General features: G+C 37.5%; 1 protein-coding gene across 3 annotated transcripts in view; it reads right to left on the bottom strand.

Moving 5' to 3' along the window:
• The window catches only part of LOC106878906 (ribose-5-phosphate isomerase), a 206431-nt gene that overhangs the window by 24421 nt on the left and 162196 nt on the right, over window positions 1-19814 (bottom strand). For all 3 annotated transcript variants that reach the window (XM_089365889.1, XM_089365888.1, XM_014928254.3), the window contains 3 exons: window positions 15798-15858; window positions 12290-12345; window positions 7812-7871 (listed from right to left, as the gene is read on the bottom strand). In XM_089365889.1, coding sequence (XP_089222015.1) covers window positions 7812-7871; window positions 12290-12345; window positions 15798-15858 — 177 coding nt within the window. The remainder of the gene's footprint in view (window positions 1-7811; window positions 7872-12289; window positions 12346-15797; window positions 15859-19814) is intronic.

Below are 19814 nucleotides of genomic sequence, written 5' to 3'. Positions count from 1 at the left end.
TTGTCAATTAAAAGATTTCGATTAAAAAACATATATAAAATCAAATTGCCCATAAAAAGTATTTGCTGTCCACGGACCCCCTGTCTTGTCCTTGCGGACCCCTCTGGTCCGCGGACCAGAGTTTCAAAACCCCTGGATTAGAGAACAAACATCAAATTCGGGCCGACTATATAATCACACGCTTCTATACATTTCATCATATACAAATAATACCATGGCCTTCAACATATAAAAATATATAGAAGTACCTGTCCATGGACCTACCATGGATTGCATCAATCACCTACTTCAGTCAATTTTTATATACATTTTTCTGAACAGATCCTTCTATATATTTTTGTATTTTTATATGTGCATATATAAATATATTTTATGTATTTCTTTTATGAAAGCCATGGTATTATTTGCATATGATGAAATATAAAGAAGCATGGGATTATATAAAGTCATTGGCCCAAATTTGATGTTTGTACTCTAATCAATGGTTTTTATATATACATCTATACATACATATATGTATACATACATACTTATATATATATATATATATATATATATACATACATATATATATATATATATATATACATACATATATATATATATATATATATACATACATACATACTTATATATATATATATATATATATATACATACATACACACACACACACACATATATATATATACATAGATATATATATATATACATACATATATATATACATACATATATACATACATACATACATATATATATATATATACATACATATATATACATACATATATATATATATACATACATATATATATATACATATAATATATATATATATATACACATGCATACATACATGATGGCTGCCCCCACGTTAATGGGTATGGCCATTGCACAAGGCTTAACTGTTATCGGTGCTGTGATCAAATGTGACTTTTTTAGCCCAGCTAAAGATCTACAATGTCTTGTACAGAATTGGCAGCTAAAACCTTTACCGGCAATGGCTGGCTGTAGTTATAACTGGGCTTCATGTACCTTTGCATGTCGTTTAAGTCCTCCTGCCGAATTACACTCCCTTCTACATATCTGACAGATATGATTAGTATGGTGTGTAGCACCACCACCAGTGACCTGGTTGTCAATCATCTGTCTCGCTTTAAGACTACGAAGATGGCTCTTGAGTGCAGCTTTACTGAGGCAGGGTCTTGCACAGACACTGCATGTCAGCATCATAGGAAGACCCTTACAATCTGGAAGTGCAACAGCGATGCCCTTCCTGACATCCCTCCTTACTTTCTCATGCGCAACTTGAGATTTCTCAAAAGTAGCTGTCCCCTTGTTCACAATCCTTCTCCATCTGCTACGGCCAATAGCTATGCCCTCCCATGTGTCAGGAGAGATGCAAGCATCTCTTAAGGAAGCCTTCAGCAAGTCCTTATACTTCTTTTTTGGTTTATGTGGAGGTCGTTCTCCTTTACCTAACTCTCCATAAGAGTTGTTTTGGCATCCTTGAATCCTTCATCCTGACCGGATGACCCACTCCACCTGAGCCTTTGCTTTAACACAAGAGCTTCTACACTTTCACACCAAGAGCTTTCCAATATTTCAAGATCACTGATGTGGTCCTAGGCATAAAAAGGAGAAGAGAGCACACATGCCTTGTATACCTTTATCTTTGTCTTCCTGCATATGTCTCGCCGACTCCAGAGGCGCCTTTCTAGCCTTCCGAAAGCATCACTTGCTTTCTTAAATCTGTATGGAATTTCATAATCCAAATTGCTGTATCTATTAACAGTGCTTCCCAGGTAGACAAACTGATCAACTACATCAAGTTGTTTACCATACACACAGATATTTGGTTCACTATACTGCTTACCAGGGGCATGGCATGTTGGTACATAACAACAGTTTTCTTGAGACTGACTGTCAATCCTAAGGCAATGCAAGCATCAGAGAATGCATTCAAAATGTGTTGCATATCTATCTCTGTGTGCGCTACTAGATCACAATCATCTGTAAATACCTTTGTTTTTGCAGCAAAGCGCCTGATATTAAATATGCTGCCAGAGGTTCGATAATGGATGTAAACACCATATCTGCAGTTTCTGAATGCAATACATAAAACCATCACAAAATATATGGCAAATAGGATCGGTGCCAGAATATCCCTGTTTCACTCCATTTTGTATTGAGATAGGCTCCGACATTTTCCCTCTAACATTAACCCTACCCTTCATGTCTTCATGAAAAGACCTAACCAAAGCAAGGAACTTTTCAAGACACCCAAGTTTCTGGAGGACTTTCCACAGTGCATTTCTATTAACGATATCAAAGGCTTCTGTCAGATCGACAAACACCTCATATAAATCCAAACCCTGTTCCACACACTTCTCCTGAAGTTGCCTAGCTGAAAAGATCACATTAGCAGTGCCGTGTCCTGCACAAAAGCCAGATTTGTATTGGAGAATTTAACATTTCTAATTAAATTAAACATATCCGCTTCAAAATTTTTGAGATGGGGGTCGTGTGGAGGGTTCTTATATGATTTGAAGTTGTAGCTGTTGGTATTATTGTCATTTCTGATTGTCGTGGAAGAAAGCCTTCCATCTGATTCTTCAGATGAGGCCCTTAGTTTTGGTAAGGAGGAGTAAGAGAAAAGTCTTTTGTGAAGGAATAGGAGTGTCCGTAAGAGAAATGCCAAGGAATTGTTTATCCATTACTGAAGCTTTACCTGAGATAAGTGCTTATAATAGCAAGAAATATAGGTTATGAGAGGTAATGATGTCAATAAGACCCAAAGATGTCAGGTAATGCTGAGTAAATGTTATGGACAGACTATAGTTAAGCTCCAGGTTTGGTGATTATGCGAATGAGGAGTCCAATGTAGGTCATATATCAGCATATGTATATATAAAAAAATTTATTTTCAGAATGAGATAAAAATCCAAGGCTGTGAAAGATTTTAGAACATTTATGAATAGGTCTTACAGCTGTTTCCAGGATATTTTATATATCCCTTCATCGGAGACGGTGTGAGAAAATAGTTAAGCAATAGTTATTTTAGATAAGATATGAAGTAGAGAGTGAAGTGGAGGAATGAAAATAGACGTGAGATATGCAGGGAGATTTTTGTCTCATTCTGAAAATTTTTTTATATATACACATGCTGATATATGACCTACGTTGGACTCCTCATTCGCATAATCACCAAACCTGGAGCTTAACTATAGTCTGTCCATAACACTTACTCAGCATTACCTGACACTTTTGAGTCTTATCGACACCATTACCTCTCATAACCTATATATATATATATATATATATATATATATAAATAAATAAATACACATAATTTAGAGAAAAAACCCACAATTATTGAATTCATCCATGAAAATCCACAATCCCACATAGAAAAATTTAATAAGTAAATACACTAAAAAGACCTATAATAAAAATACAAAGTAATAAAACGACTACACCACATTTTTTTATAACCACATTTTCAAATAGAAAATAAAATAAAAATCAAATCGATTCAAAATAAATCGATCGAAAATCAATTCTATTCAAATATATAGCTAATCTTCGGGTCAAAATACAATAATAATAATTATTTTATGCCTGTGTGTGTATATATATATACACACACATATATATATCATCATCATCATCATCGTTTAACGTCCGCTTTCCATGCTAGCATGGGTTGGACGGTTTGACTGAGGACTGGTGCAACCGGATGGCTACACCAGGCTCCAATCTAATTTGGCAAAGTTTCTACAGCTGGATGCCCTTCCTAACGCCAACCACTCAGAGAGTGTAGTGGGTGCTTTTACGTGTCACCCGCACGAAAACGTCCACGCTCGAAATGGTGTCTTTTATGTGCCACTCGCACAAGAGCCAGTCCAGAGGCACTGGCAACGATCTCGCTCGAAAACCCTACAAGGCCAGTCAGGCGGTACTGGCAACGGTCACGTTCAGGATGGTACATCTTATGTGCCACCCGCACAAGAGCCAGTCCAGGGGCACTGGCAATGATCTCACTTGGCTTGCCGGGTCTTCTCACGCACAGCACATTTCCAAAGGTCTCGGTCAGTAGTCATCGCCTCGGTGAGGCCCAATGTTCGAAGGTCTTGCCTCACCACCTCAGCCCAGGTCTTCCTGGGCCTACCTCTTCAACGGGTTCCCTCAACTGTTAGGGAGTGGCACTTTTTCACGCAGCTATCCTCATTCATTCTCACCACATGTCCAAACAAGCGCAATCATCTCTCTTGCACACCACTACTGACGCTTCTTATGTTCAGCTTTTTTCTCAAGATACTTACACTCTGACAGGTATGCACATTTACATTACACATCCAGCGGAGCATACTGGCTTCATTCCTTGTGAGCTTACGCATGTCCTCAGCAGTCACAGCCCATGTTTCACTGCCATGTAGCATGGCTGTTCGTACACATGCGTCACACAGTCTGCCTTTTACCCTGAGTGAGAGTCCCTTTGTCGCCAGCAGAGGTAAGAGCTCTCTAAACTTGGCCCAGGCTATTCTTATTCTAGCAGTTACACTTTCAGCGCACCCACCCCCACTACTAACTTGGTCACCCAGATAGCGGAAGCTATCAACTACCTCTAGTTTTTCTCCCTGGAATGAGATAGAAGTCGTTTCCTGTTTGTTTACAGTGTTTATTGCACCTGAACATCTGCCACATACAAAGACTAACTTTGTAGTTAATCTGCCTTTGATATTGCTGCACCTCTTATGTGTCCATAGCTTGCACCGGGTACATCTTATAGAGTTACTACCTACTCCTTTACTGCATACTGAGCAGGGCCATCTACCTGAAGGGGTATATATATCATCATCATCATTGTTTAACGTCCGCTTTCCATGCTAGCATGGGTTGGACGATTTGACTGAGGACTGGTGAAACCGGATGGCAACACCAGGCTCCAGTCTGATTTGGCAGAGTTTCTACAGCTGGATGCTCTTCCTATATGTATATATATGTATATATATACATACATGCATATACATACATACACATACATATAAATACATATGTAGACATATATAAATACATATGTATGTATGTATACACACACACACTTGAACACCTTTTGCATGCTGACACATAATATACCCATGCACTAAAATTATGGTCACATTCTATCTCCACTCCCATTCTTCTATGAATTAAATTACTTTCTTCAATGTCACATCCAGATGATTTCAAAATGTCACTGAAATGATTCAGAATGTTTCCACACCCTTTTCCCAGCTTTTCCTTCTTCTTTTTTACTCCTTTGTTCTGTTCTTTCTTTCTTTCTGAAGGATTTACACGTTGAAGATATTTCTAATTCCCAGAGTATTAACATTAATAACGATAACTTTTATCTTGACATTTGTGTGTTTTTATAATATACACATCACCACCATAACATCCATGTTTCCCAACTCACACAGATCAGATGAAATTTGGTGAAGTGGATTTCCTATGGCTGGATGCCGTTCCTGTCACCAACACTCACCTATTTCCAAGCAAGAAATTTTTTCAATAGCCAGACGCACACATATATATAAGAGAACAAACAAGGAAATTTAAACCAAGTTAGAAATGTGGTGGTGTGCAGTCATCAATCATTCAACAACTTTTGCTACTATAATGAACTATGTTCCTTGGAATTGGCTGGTCTAGTGCCTCCTCCAGGTATTCCAATTTCACTTATCCCTCTAACCTTCACTCATGTTGTGTCCAACCTACTTTACTCAGGGCTCAGACAAATAGTCCCCCCCCCCAAAAAAAAAACATTGGTCCTCTGGAATCTTATTCCTGCCCATGTCAAACCATCCAATCCATGCCAGCATGAAAGACAGATATGATGATGATGGTGCCGTGGAGGAGGAGGATTGTCAGATGGTAAAATGTATATAAACGAGCTTGTGTTGGTTTCATCTAGTGCAGTATATGAGCAAGAACAAGTAGCCAACAAAGCTGGGTCACAGGATGGGTGGTAGCTGCTTTCATCTACGTCCACAACAACATTGACTAATAAATATCAAGTATCATCTAGAACTGACACAAGTTCGAGATTAATTAAGAAAGAACATACAACAACAGTGTCAATGCAACTAGTCTAAATATCATTTTGCTCATTGACCAATCACAGCACTGGTTAAGACACTTGCTTTCAGTGAGGTTGGAGGGGAAGAAAGGAAGGAAGGAAAGATGGAGAAGAACCACCACCACTGCCACCACTACCAACATTGCTTAGCATCTACATTCCCACATACTTGCATGGGTCAAATGGAATTTGTTGAAGCAAGTTCCTGCAGCTAGATACTTTTGTCTCCAAACCAACGAAGAATGTAAACATCATTGCTTGTATGATGGTGACACTTGTTTACAATCACACAATATTAAAACATGGGTACACACACACATGTACATAAATATAAGGCAGATTCCACGGTAAGAACAACAAGCATTCTCAGAAGAGAAAAGTGGCATGGTCATTCCTTACCCAAGTAACCTTATCTTATCGCCCATCACTTGTTATGCACTCATAAATTAGTTTGATAGTTGAGCTCTGGTTGGTTGCATGCAAATGAGTTCATAACTGGGGTCCGGAACTCTCGTGGGAAAAAATTTTCGCAGACTGGACGCCGGTCCATCGCAGGTGAACTACTAGGTGTAGGAGGAAAGAGTGGAAGAAAGTTGTGGCGAAAGAGCCAGAAGTTCGCCATTACCTTCTGCCGGAGCCACGTGGAGTTTATGTTTTTCGCTCATAAACACACACATCGCCCGGTCTGAGATTTGAACCCGCGATCCCGAGTCTGCTGCTCTAACCACTAAGCCATGTGCCTCCACAACAGTAATATACTAAATACCAATCCTTCCATTCATAATTTCATCTATGCGTGTGTTGGCACTCCGTCGCTTACGACGACGAGGGTTCCAGTTGATCCGATCAACGGAACAGCCTGCTCGTGAAATTAACATGTAAGTGGCTGAGCACTCCACAGACACATGTACCCTTAATGTAGTTCTCGGGGATATTTAGCATGACACAATGTGACAAGGCTGACCCTTTGAATTACAGGCACAACAGAAACAGGAAGTAAGAGTGAGAGAAAGTTGTGGTGGAAGAGTACAGCAGGGTTCGCCACCATCCCCTGCCGGAGCCTCGTGGAACTTTAAGTGTTTTCGCTCAATAACACTCACAACGCCCGGTCTGGGAATCGAAACCGCGATCCTATGACCGCGAATCCGTTGCCCTAACCACTGGGCCATTGCGCCTCCACAAGTATAGCATATAAGAACCACTGAAAAGGTCAACATCATCAAAAGTTGGCCTTTGTTAGTCCTTTTGTTCTTTCCTCCCCAATAATCATTCATAGGTGCAGGTATGGCTGTGTGGTAAAATGCTTGCTTCCCAACAACATGGTTTTGGTTTCATAGTACCATAGGCAAGTATCCTCCACTATAACCCAAGGCTGACCAGAGCCTTTTAAGTGGATGTAGTAGATGGAAATGGAAAGGAGCCCAAGATATATGTGTGTATGTATGTGTGTGCATGTGTTATTGTCTCCTTGATAGTTAAAAACAAGTGTCACTGTCATGCAGATAGAGTCCTTTTTGGTCAAAGGGACATGTTATCTTACTTGCAAGCAGGTAAGGATTGGTGACAGGAAAAGAATCCTCAACAAATTCTGTCTGACCCATACTAGCATGGGAAAGTGGATGTTAAAATGATGATGATGAAAGTTCAAAGCTCAAATCTAACATGCATTTAAAATATCAAATATTACCTCAGGTGTTCTCTCCAAATCACTAAGTGGTAAATTTGCTTGCATAATTAGTTGGCGAGACTGAAATTAAGATAAAAGATACATAAAATGTGTTAAATAAAACAATAAGGTTTTGTACAATTTTCGTTTTACGAGTCACTTTATTGTAATTTTATTGATAATGCTAATTAACCACAAAAACATGCTGATACAAAGATTATTCATGTGACAAGAATAAAAAAAGGGAAAACCACTGTGTTCCCAACTTTTTAAGCTTTTTGATACCTATCTGCCTGAGACAGCCTCAGGTTCTATGACATAAGCTTACAGTTCTAAAGTGGGCTAAGTTATAATCTTCCATCAAAATTTTATGCTGATTCGTTCGAGAGCCTAGTCTAATAATGAGAAAGTTATTTTTACTATTGCCATAGTAATGAAGCTAAAGCACGCAGAATGAAGCTGCTTGGCACAAATTGACCTTGAACTCTGTCATGCAAGCGCACTAAGTTTTAACATTCTAGTTCACTTCTGCTGTTTACAACAGTGCTTGGAAGGAAGGTGTGTAGTGTGTGATTGACCATGACAGAGAAATTTGAGCAGAGAGTCTGCATCAAATTTCGCCAAAAGCTTGGCGATACCTGCTCAGAGGCCTACACAAAGTTTTCAAAACATTTGACACAATCAAGAAGATCTTGTGCAACTGATACCCAGGTGTCTTTTTGGTCAGTAGAAAGCAGTTTTGGCTTTCTACTGACCAAAGCAGAAAGCAGTAGAAAGCAGTTTTGACAAGGCAGCGAGCTGGCAGAAACGTTAACACGCTGGGCGAAATGCTTAGCCGTATTTCGTCTGCCGTTACGTTCTGAGTTCAAATTCTGCCGTAGTCGACTTTGCCTTTCATCCTTTCGGGGTCGATAAATTAAGTACCAATTACACACTGGGGTCGATGTAATCGACTTAATCCCTTTGTCTGTCCTTGTTTGGTAAAATGTATATAAACAAGCTTGTGCTGATAGGAATATCATGCTGCCTTTAAGAAAGATAATTCAGTTGAATATGATGTGAATGCTTGCTTGCTTCATAGTGCTGCAGTCATCCCAGGTTTGTGGTCCCAGAAATGTCATCATGCGCAGAGCTGACCAGGTCCACCAGTGCTCTCCGTTGCTGCCGGTCCCATGCCAGCCCCTCTGCATCCTCCAAGGTGATGTTGAGTCTCTGGAGATCTTCCCCAATCATGTCCAGCCATCTGGTGTGGGGCTTTTCATGAGGCCTCTTCCAGCCTGCAGCTGCTGTGTCGAACGAGAGTAAAGCCCTTGTGGGCAATAAAGAAATAAGAAAGCATTTTTGGCACAAACTTGGCAGCTACGCATCTCATACCCAAATCTTCAGTGCTAATGGACTGAACTAAACTGTAACTAATCTGCACATCTTCTGATAACTCATAGATCATGATTCGACAATTTCCCCTTGCAGCTATACACATATATACAACGTTTTTCTCAGTTCTGCTGGGTGCAGGTCTCTCAGATCATTTGTCAATATCAACATTTTTCGGCCATCATGGAAATGTCTCGACCACTCATACACTGCTCCCCATACACTTTCTGCAATTTTGCATAGGCCTTTGAGCAGGTATCACCATGACAACTTTCTCTGTCATGGTCAATGTGACGATCACACGCTACACATGTTCCTTCCAAGAACTGCTGTAAACAGTGGAAGTGAACTAGAATGATAAAACTTAGTGCACATGCACAGCAGAGTTCAAGGTCAATCTTTGTCAAGTGGTTTCATTCTGCATGCTCTAACTTCATTACTATGGCAACAGTGCAGATACCTATTGATCAAACCTCGTATAGTAATTCTAAAGCCCATTCTTTAGAAGAATGCAATAAGATTCTTCCAGAGGTTGTCAAGTTCAAGCCCCTTCATATCTCATGTGCCTATCAGGCCATCATTCTTATATAATCCAGCATTTAATGAAGGAGATTGAGCTAAGCTGCATAAAATATAGATGCCTACAAGCATGCACAATTCTGCCTCATCATGTGCACCCATTGACACATCAAATAAGGGTCTCCATTCTTTTTGACCCAGGTTGATTCTTCAAAAAAGGGTAGAGCTTTCTTGGCATGTAAAATGATTTCGACGGGGTCACCAATAGGTATGTATTTCCTGGCAAAATTTAGTGTTCTAAGGAATATAAGTCTGAATACAGACAGGTAAAAATCTACTGTCAAACTGTGTTAATTTACAGTTGTTCTTACCTCTAATGATTTTAAACCAGTTTATAAACAACTCACTATTGCTCCAAAGGTGTAAATTTAAGGCCCTACTTAATTTATCTACAACTGAATCTAGGATATTTTTGCTAATTATACTTATTTCTGTTTCAGTTGGGTTCATCAATCTACATTTAGGGTTTCTGTTAAAACTGTCTTTAAAGTCTTTAAGGGTGATGAAGGGCTTGTGTGTGTGTGTGTGTGTGGGGGGGGGTATTCTACTCTATCACTAACGTTAAGATCAGAAGTGATTCTTCTTGCTTACACACTCACACATATACACACAAATGTTTAATCAACAGACTACAGTTGAATCTACATCTCACTATTATATTGGTTTCTACTTTTGGCAAAAAGGCCAGCAATTTCAGAGGAAGGGATAAGTCGATTAGATTGAACCCAGTGCTCAAGTGGTATTTATTTCATTGAGTTTGAAATGTTGTAAGTCAAAGTCAACTATGGCAGAATTTGAACTCAGAACATAGAGACAGACAAAATGCTGCTAACAATCCTGCCAGCTCACTGCCTTAATATCTCCCCACTACAATATTTATTTTTCATTTTCTATAGATAATTTGACCTGAAACACCTTTCAACTTGTTCATACTATAAAATAAAATAACAGAATAGTTCTAAAATATAATGAGCAATAAAAGCATTAATACTCCACAATCTATTTATTTTCAAAGGACATGCAAAACAGGTTCTTCAATAACCTCTCCCCCACTTGCATGGGATGATTTAAGTCAAGCATTAAATCATAACAAAATACTCATTAGTGTTCTTAGAGCTCACAAAGGTCTACTGCAGCTCTTAGTGATACCTAATTAAAGCTATATGAATAGAGCTAGCGAGTAATGCTAATTATCTCCTCCAGTGACCTAGTACATTACTATTGACAAAATCGGAATCATTATTTCTTTAATAGGTGCAGGCATGACTGTGCAATAAGAAGCTTGCTTTACAACTGCATGGTTCTGGGTTCATTCCCACTGTATGGGATTTGGTAGACGGAATCTGAAAGAAGCCTGTAATATGTGTGTGTGTGTGTGTGTGTGTGAGAGTTTATGTGTGCATGCATGCATGTGTGTCTTTATGTCTGTGTTTGTATGTTCCTAGCATGGCTGCAGTCTAATGACTGAAACAAGTAAAAGAAAAAAGATAAAAGAGAACCATATGCTGGTATTCTATCAACTCAGCTGCTTGTAACTCTCTTAGATTAATTTTATAAGTAAAGGGAGTAAATATGAATATTTTTGATACATGAAAGTCAAAGGATCGATTGGTTGGCTTTTCATGATCTAGATGTATACTGCATCAACTGGTAATCAGCCTTAGTGATTTGTTTCCAACATTCAGGTATCTATTCCTGTTAGCCAGCTTGACAGTGACAACAGAAAATAAAATGAAATGAGCTGTCCAGAAGCATAACAAAATACTTGCAGTGGATTTGAATTTGTAACCTGCATGTTGGTTGTCCAATATTTTATCCAATCAATTATTTCACCTCCACCACATATGGAGCTAATATAGATTTTATACTAAAATAAATAAAGTCAAATATGAAATAGAAACGGTGCTAGTGTAATGAACATTATCAGCCACATACACTTAATGTATATGCTTTGTGTATTTACCAGTAGGCTGTGATTTGGTGAGGTGGAGAATACTCTCTCAAAGCACCAACTGTTAAAACACCTGAAAATCATAGGCAAGATTTTTGTTGTTGTTGGCACTCCGTCACTTACGACGTCGAGGGTTCCAGTTGATCCAATCAACGGAACAGCCTGCTCGTGAAATTAACGTGCAAGTGGCTGAGCACTCCACAGACATGTGTACCCTTAATGTAGTTCTTGGGGATATTCAGCGTGACACAGTGTGACAAGGCTGGCCCTTTGAAATACAGGCACTGAGAGAAAGTTGTGGTGAAAGAGTACAGCAGGGTTTGCCACCATTCCCTGCCGGAGCCTCCTGGAACTTTTAGGTGTTTTTGCTCAATAAACACTCACAACGCCCGGTCTGGGAATCGAAACCGTGATCCTATGATTGCGAGTCCGCTGCCCTAACCACTGGGCCATTGCGCCTCCACCATAGGCAAGATAACTCACAGCAAATACACAAAGTATATACAGTAAGTAATACGTGGTTGATAATAGTTAAAAAAAATAAATAAATAAATAAACGGTGTTATTATTGATACTGAGGTAGAAGCAATTTAACCTGGAAAGACGTTGGTACACATTTGACTGTCAGCTTTTCTTCCTCCACACGTTGAGCTGTAAATGAAGAAACAATAGACTCAGAGGACAATAATAGCAGCAAAGAGGGGAGAATGAAGCAACTCTATAAACAAACATTAAGACATTCTAATATTCGACATTATGTAAACATGTAATTCTCTACCATTAACCTCTTTTGCTTAGATAACTTCATTCAAATTTACCTTGAAAGCAGCAATATTTGGCTCAAATATTTTATCTGTTTCTTTGTTCAAACCAGCCACATCTGGCTTCTAATACCTTGACTATGTCATACCAAATAAAAATAATGACATCATCAACAACAAAATCTTGAAGCTACAAGATAATGCACAATTTATTCAAAACAATGGGGATAAATAAGCATTACATTTGACAGAGTAATCTGAATGCTAAAAGGGTTAAATGTGCTTCATAAATAATTTGAGTATATTTTTCTTACTGTTTTAGATCATGAGATCACAAAAATATTTTAAGAGCACCTACACACAGGAAGACTATATCATTTACAAGATAAAAATCTAGTTGTTACGCCACAACCACCATCATTATTTAACATCTGTATGGGTTGCAGGAATGAAAATGAAAGTCAAGAGTGTTGGATTACTAAGGTGTTGGTATGTTTCCAAGAACTACATAACCTTCAGGGAGTCATAAGTATAAAACACTACCTAAGTGATCAATGCCTCACATATGATATAGAGAAAAAACACAGCATTCTTCTCAAAATTAAGATATAGTGTTGAGATCATGGAACGAGACAAGAAATGAGGCTCAAGGACCAACATACTTTATTGTATCTCATTACCCACAGCTGCAATGGGATGTCTGGCAAAGACAATTTTCAAGCACAAGACAACAAACAACTACAATCAAAGAATACAGTCCATCACTGCCATCAGTGGACACATAATATGACTGACAAAATATCAATTAATCATATGCTTTTATCTTTAAAATGTAAGGTTGCAGTTAATAGCTCAAGTTCCATTATTCTTAAATAAAAAAAATGCAATGATCACAACTGTAATGCTTTTCATCCAGGCTGACAAGAGGGAGACAACTACATATGTATATTTTTCTTTCCCTTGTTTCAGTCACTTGAATGCGGCCGTGCTGGAGCACTGCCATTTGTCGAAAAAATTGTCCCCAGGACTTTATAAGCCTAGTACATATACTACTGGTCTCTTCTGCCGAACCGCTAGGTTACGGAGATGTAAACACACCACCATTGGTTGTCAAACAATGCTTTTTTTTTTGTGGGGGGACGACGACATAGACACACAAATATATAAATATGTATGTATATAAATATATATATATATATATATATATATATATATATATATATATATATATATATATATATATATATGACGGGCTTCTTTCAGTTTCCGTCTACCAAATCCACTCACAAGACTTTGGTCAGCCCGAGGCTATAGCAGAAGACACTTGTCCAAGGTGCCACGCAAATACATACACACATACATACATATATATATACATAGATATACATACATGTATACACATATATAAATATACATACATAAACTTTACCTAAATGTTAAGTTTCATCAAAATCGGATGAATTCTGTAAAAGTTACAACATAAAATATTAATCCTATGGGTAATTGCATACAAAAAGCCTATTCATTTCTTAAAATACCCTGCTCATACACAATTATTGATTTTCTTTTTGTCAACTCTACATGCTGGCGTCAACTAATGGACATGAACTGTTATCATGTGTAAAATTTCTACAAAATCGATAAGAATGTCTCTAAGGAAATGCTTATTTGTATTTGTGCCCTTTTCAAGCCCTTTTGAATTAAGTAAACACCTTTACCGTCTCCCACACCACAAAATTTACCTACATCTCAAATTTCATTAAAATTGGATAGAAAATATAAAAGTTACGGCCAAAAATAAAATTCCTATGGGTGAGAGTAAGAGTAGGGAGCTATGAAACACCAGAATACTGTTTCATCTGTTGGCAATGGTTGTTGATAAAAATGGAAATGTGAAAGAGATGAAAAAACATTATTCAAACAGACACACAGACAGAAAGACACAGATAAATAGACAGACAGACAGAAAGATAAATAGGCAGACAGATAGATATATAGACAGATATATAGATATATAGATAGAGATAAAAAGATAGATATATAGACAGATACATAGATAAAAAGATATATAGACAGATATATATATATATATATATATATATATATATATATATATATATATATATATATATATTTAATTATATGTATTTATTTTATCCTAATAAATAATAATTCGGATAGAATAAATGGGTTAATAGAAACCAAGGTAGCAAAGATCACAAAATAACTGTAGTGTAATTCCTGTTAGTGAGGCAGAAACTCCTTGATATTTTGGGTATTTGAGTATATATAAAAATTTAAGGAATGGAGTAAACGCATGTTATAACTGCATACTTTATTCCGACATATGTTTCGAAGAATTACAATTTATGCGATCCATAGGAATCGTCGATGTTAAAAATGTAAACTTCTCCTCAGGGAATGTATGGGAACCATCTTAAACGGAAGACATTATGACCAAGTATGATAACTATAGTTGGAGAAGGTTATAACGTAATTCATTTGAAAAATCCGTTGGAGATTAGGATGCTACCAGATAGTACGTTGGACAAGAAGGGAAGAAAAAAAGAAAAGAAAAAAGAAAAAAAGAGAAAGAAAATTCAGAGTGTAGAGTTAGGAGAAGATAGGCTGATATAAATCCGATAAAAATTGGAGAGGAATGTTATGTAATAAAAAGTCATTATAAATGGGTTTAATCTTGTGTTTCTACAAAAATATTGAGATGAGTGTATATAATCATTTATACTTACGTGTATACTCATAAATACACACAAACAAATCCACATTTACTCCCATAGGTTCATGTATGTATATTTATATACATAGCCACGTCAAAACTCACTCATATATACATACGAACACACACATATATATATATATAAAAATTTTCTTTCTCTTTTTTTCTTTTTTCTTTTCTTCCCTTCTTGTCCAACATACTATCTGGTAGCGTCCTAATCTCCAACGGATTTTTCAAATGAATTACGTTATAACCTTCTCCAACTATAGTTATACTCGGTCATAATGTATTCTGTTTAAGATGGTTCCCATACATTCCCTGAGGAGAAGTTTACATTTTTAACATCGACAATTCCTATGGATCGCATAAATTGTAATTTTTCGAAACATATGTCGGAATAAAGTATGCAGTTATAACATGCGTTTACTCCATTCCTTAAATTTTTATATATATATATATATATATATATATATATATATATATATACAGAAAGATAAATAGACAGACAGACAGACAGACAGATAGAAAGGACTTCTTTCAGTTATTGTCTGCCAAATCCACTCACATGGTTTTGTGAAGAACATCAACTAAACAATTAGACTTACCAAGTCTTTCCACAGCATAAGCAATAGTAGACCCGCTCCCAATGCCGATCACTTGGTTATCCTGAAATAAGAAAATAGAAATCAGGAGTCAGATTTACGTATACTTTTTATCCTTTAGGTTTAACTTATTTCAGTCATTGGACTGTGGCCATGCTTGAGCACCACCCTGAAGTGTTTTAGTCAAACAGATCAATCTCAATACTTATATTTTTTTAAGCCTGGTACTTATTACGTTGATGTCATTTGGCAAACTGCAACATTATGGGGGGGGGGGATGTAAACAAACCAACACTAGTTGTAAAGCAGTGATAGTGGGTGGAAGACAAACAGCATAAAGACATACACACACACACACGACAGGCTTTCACATAGTCTCTGTCTACCAAGTTCACTCACAATGGATTGGTTAACTCTGGGCTACAGTAAAGGACAATCTGCCCAAGGTGTCACTGAGTGGGACAGAACCTGAAACCACAAAGTGAGCTTCGTGTCAAATTAACAAAACAAGGTGAGAAAGAAACAAGACAGTATTGGACGAAAATTCAGTATTTAGTTGCGCCCCTTTTGTGTTCTGAGTTTCAAATCTTACTGCAAACCAATTCACCTTTGTGCTTGGGATAAAGGGAAAAGGTGAGATGCAGTGAATGGTTAATTCAGTGGAATGCACTTTTTAACCTAAAAAGTCACTGTGGCCTTGTAAGAAATAAGCATTAAACTGACAGCTGTTACATAGTTCATTGATCTTAGTAGGATCTGAAGGGTAGGGGTGAGGCAGAAATAGTAGAGTGAACAAAAATACCTTTAGGTATTTATTCATAGCTCTTCATGTTCTGGTTTCTACTCTCAGTAGGGTTTAACTTAGTCTGTTATCCTTTTAGGCAGATGTTAATCAATTGTGCTCCCCACAAAATTCTGAGGCTCTGTAACTATGCTACAAAACATCATCACCATTTAATGGACCCTTTTTTTATGCCTACACAAGTCAGACAGAAATTTGTTGAGGCAGATTTTTCTATGGCAGGGTGCTCTTCCTGTCACCAACTCTCACCGGTTTCCAAGCAAGGTAATATTTCCTCATGGCCAGATATGTTTTTCATGGAAGACTGGAAATGAGTAACCTCACTTGTATGATGATGCCCATTTACAACATTTGCAGCCATCATGTCTAGACATGGACACACACAAGCATATGTGTGTGTGTGTGTGTATATATGTGTGTGTATATGTATGTATATATATGTGTGTGTGTGTGTATATATATATATGAAAGGAGAAAGAAGCCCATTATATATATATATATATATATATATATATAATGGGCTTCTTTCAGTTTTTCCAACTACCAAATCCACTCACAAGGTTTTGGTTAACCCAGGGCTATACAAGAAAACACCTGCCCAAGCTGCTGTGAAGCGAGACTGAACCCAAGACTACATAGTTGAGAAGCAAGCTTCTTAATCACAAAGCTATGCCTTCACCTATAAACACTATCATTAAAATGAATGGTAAAATGGCTAAACTCTAAGAAAAAGTCAACTTACAAGGCTGCGTTTGCTCAAGAATTTCTTAGCTATATCATTATATTAACCCTTTAGCATTCAGATTAGTCTGTCAAATGCAATGCTTATTTATTCATGTCAGTTTGAATTATTTATGCAATATTTCATAGCTTCAAGATTTCAATGATGTGATTGTTGAGTTTTAGTATGATATTGTAAGGTAAGATATGACAGGCCAGATCTTATCAGTTTAAATGATAAAGGATTAGATGTTATTATATCTGAAGACACAACATTGTATCTTGTTGGCACTCCGTCGCTTACGACTTCGAGGGTTCCGGTTGATCCGATCAACGGAACAGCCTGCTTGTGAAATTAACATGCAAGTGGCTGAGCACTCCACAGACACGTGTTCCATTAACATAGTTCTCGGGGATATTCAATGTGACACAATGTGACAAGGCTGACCCTTTGAAATACAGGTACAACAGAAACAGGAAGTAAGAGTGAGAGAAAGTTGTGGTGGAAGAGTACAGCAGGGTTCGCCACCCCCACCTGCCGGAGCCTCGTGGAGCTTTAGGTGTTTTTGCTCAATAAACACTCACAACGCCTGGTCTGGGAATCGAAACCGTGATCTTATGACTGCGAGTCCACTGCCCTAACCACTGGGCCATTGCGCCTCCACCAACATTGGGTCTAGCACTAGGATATCACCATCATTCTTTTATGTTTATTTTTCTGTACATAGGAAAACAGATATTAAATGATGACAATAGGTTGGATGAGTCATCAGGGTCCAACTCAGTTTTTGTGCAAAGCTACTTGCCAACCTAGGTGGGTCAGGGATATCTTGCTCACAAGTTCTGTTTTGGGCATGTTTTCTACAGCTGGACAACTTAGCAACACCACTAACCGTCTTTTTATGGTACAGAGTGTACTGGGTGCATTCTATTATAAATGACAAAGAGAACATTGCTTTCATTTATTCACTGAGATCAAAGAGGTTGTTTCACCCAGATAGTATTAAAACCTCACTTGATTGAATTCAATAAGGTACAGCACAAAGTCGCAAATATAAAGAAAAAAGAAATCAGAACATAGTAGACACCATCTCTCTTTCCTTCCTTGAGACTCAATTGTAATGAGTAACAGTGTATCAAAAATCGCAGACCATAAATCAGCCTTATGTAGTTGTACGTATGAACGCACGTTCATACGTACATGTATGTTGAAGATATAGATTACATTTTTTTGACCGTTACACATAAAAAAATACAGTTTCATTAATATACAGAAATAAATTCAACAAGTTGAAAGAAACGAGAAGTAAAAGTCATTTCGTCGTAGAGAATTACAACTTAAATTTTATACTAACTAATCTTTCGTTCTAGCTATAAGAGTTCACAACAATTAAATATTGTCGGATTTGAGTATTGAACATGGCATAAATATTAGCCGATACTCAAGAGGGTGAGTGTCGTGGATTTGAGTGGCATCCAACGATCACTGGAGAGTTTGCCGAAAATCAGGGTTTTTATAACTACTCATACACGAATCATAGAACCGTAACCCCGTGAACAACTTCTTCAACGAAGTTCAGAATTCGTATATGGGCAGTAATTTTTAACCAATGAGAAATCAATAATTTCTCATGTTCAGGCAAAACGAACTTACGTTCTCTCTCCACCTCTTATGAGTTTGCTACATAGTCATTTGACTTGCTAAATATAGTAACCAAAACCTTCATTGAGACACAATTCATTGACAACATCATCATTTTAATGTCTACTTTCTCCGTCCTTGCATAGCGCATACAAAATTCATTGAAGCAGAGTTTCCTTCGCCAGGTGCCCTTCCAGTCCCAACCACTCACCTGTTTTCAAATAAGGTAATATTTCCCTCAAAGCCAGATGTGTTTCTGCAGAAAATTGGAAATGAACAACACCACTTGTATGATGGTGATGTTCTTTTACAACCATCATGTAATATGAAAACAAAGAGATAGGGGAACTTATTTTTCATGATCCAAGTCACATCTTATATAATGATAATTTCTACTAAAGGCACAAGGCCTGAGGTTTACATCAACCCCAGTGTTTCACGGAATTAATTTATCAACCCTGAATGGATGAAAGGCAAAGTTGACCTCGGCAGAATTTGAACTCAGAACATAAAGACAGACAATATTCCACTAAGCATTTTGCTCAGTGTGCTAACGGTTCTGCCAGCTCACCGTCTTAATAAATTCCTCAAAAGAGAGAGACTTCCTAGGGCTGCTCATGAAAACCCCATAAAACTACAGTTGCTCTGACTAGTAGAGCAAGTGCCTTCTCAACATTATTTTCTTTCAATTTACAGTTGCATGCTTAGAGTAGGTTTATTCACTTGGATGATTCTTGCCACATTCACCAACTTTTCAACAAAATTGCTGGGAGGTAGCACCTCCTTTTCTACTTCACTTTATTTTTCAAGTGGAACTTAAAAAATGTTAAGGGCTTGGTCAAAGAGGAAAGTATCT

The sequence above is a fragment of the Octopus bimaculoides genome, chromosome 18, assembly GCF_046866305.1.
Source record: "Octopus bimaculoides isolate indiv1 chromosome 18, ASM4686630v1, whole genome shotgun sequence".
Lineage (NCBI taxonomy): Eukaryota > Metazoa > Mollusca > Cephalopoda > Octopoda > Octopodidae > Octopus > Octopus bimaculoides.
The sequence above is the reverse complement of the archived record's forward strand: the minus strand, read 5'-3'. Positions and strand labels throughout refer to the sequence as shown.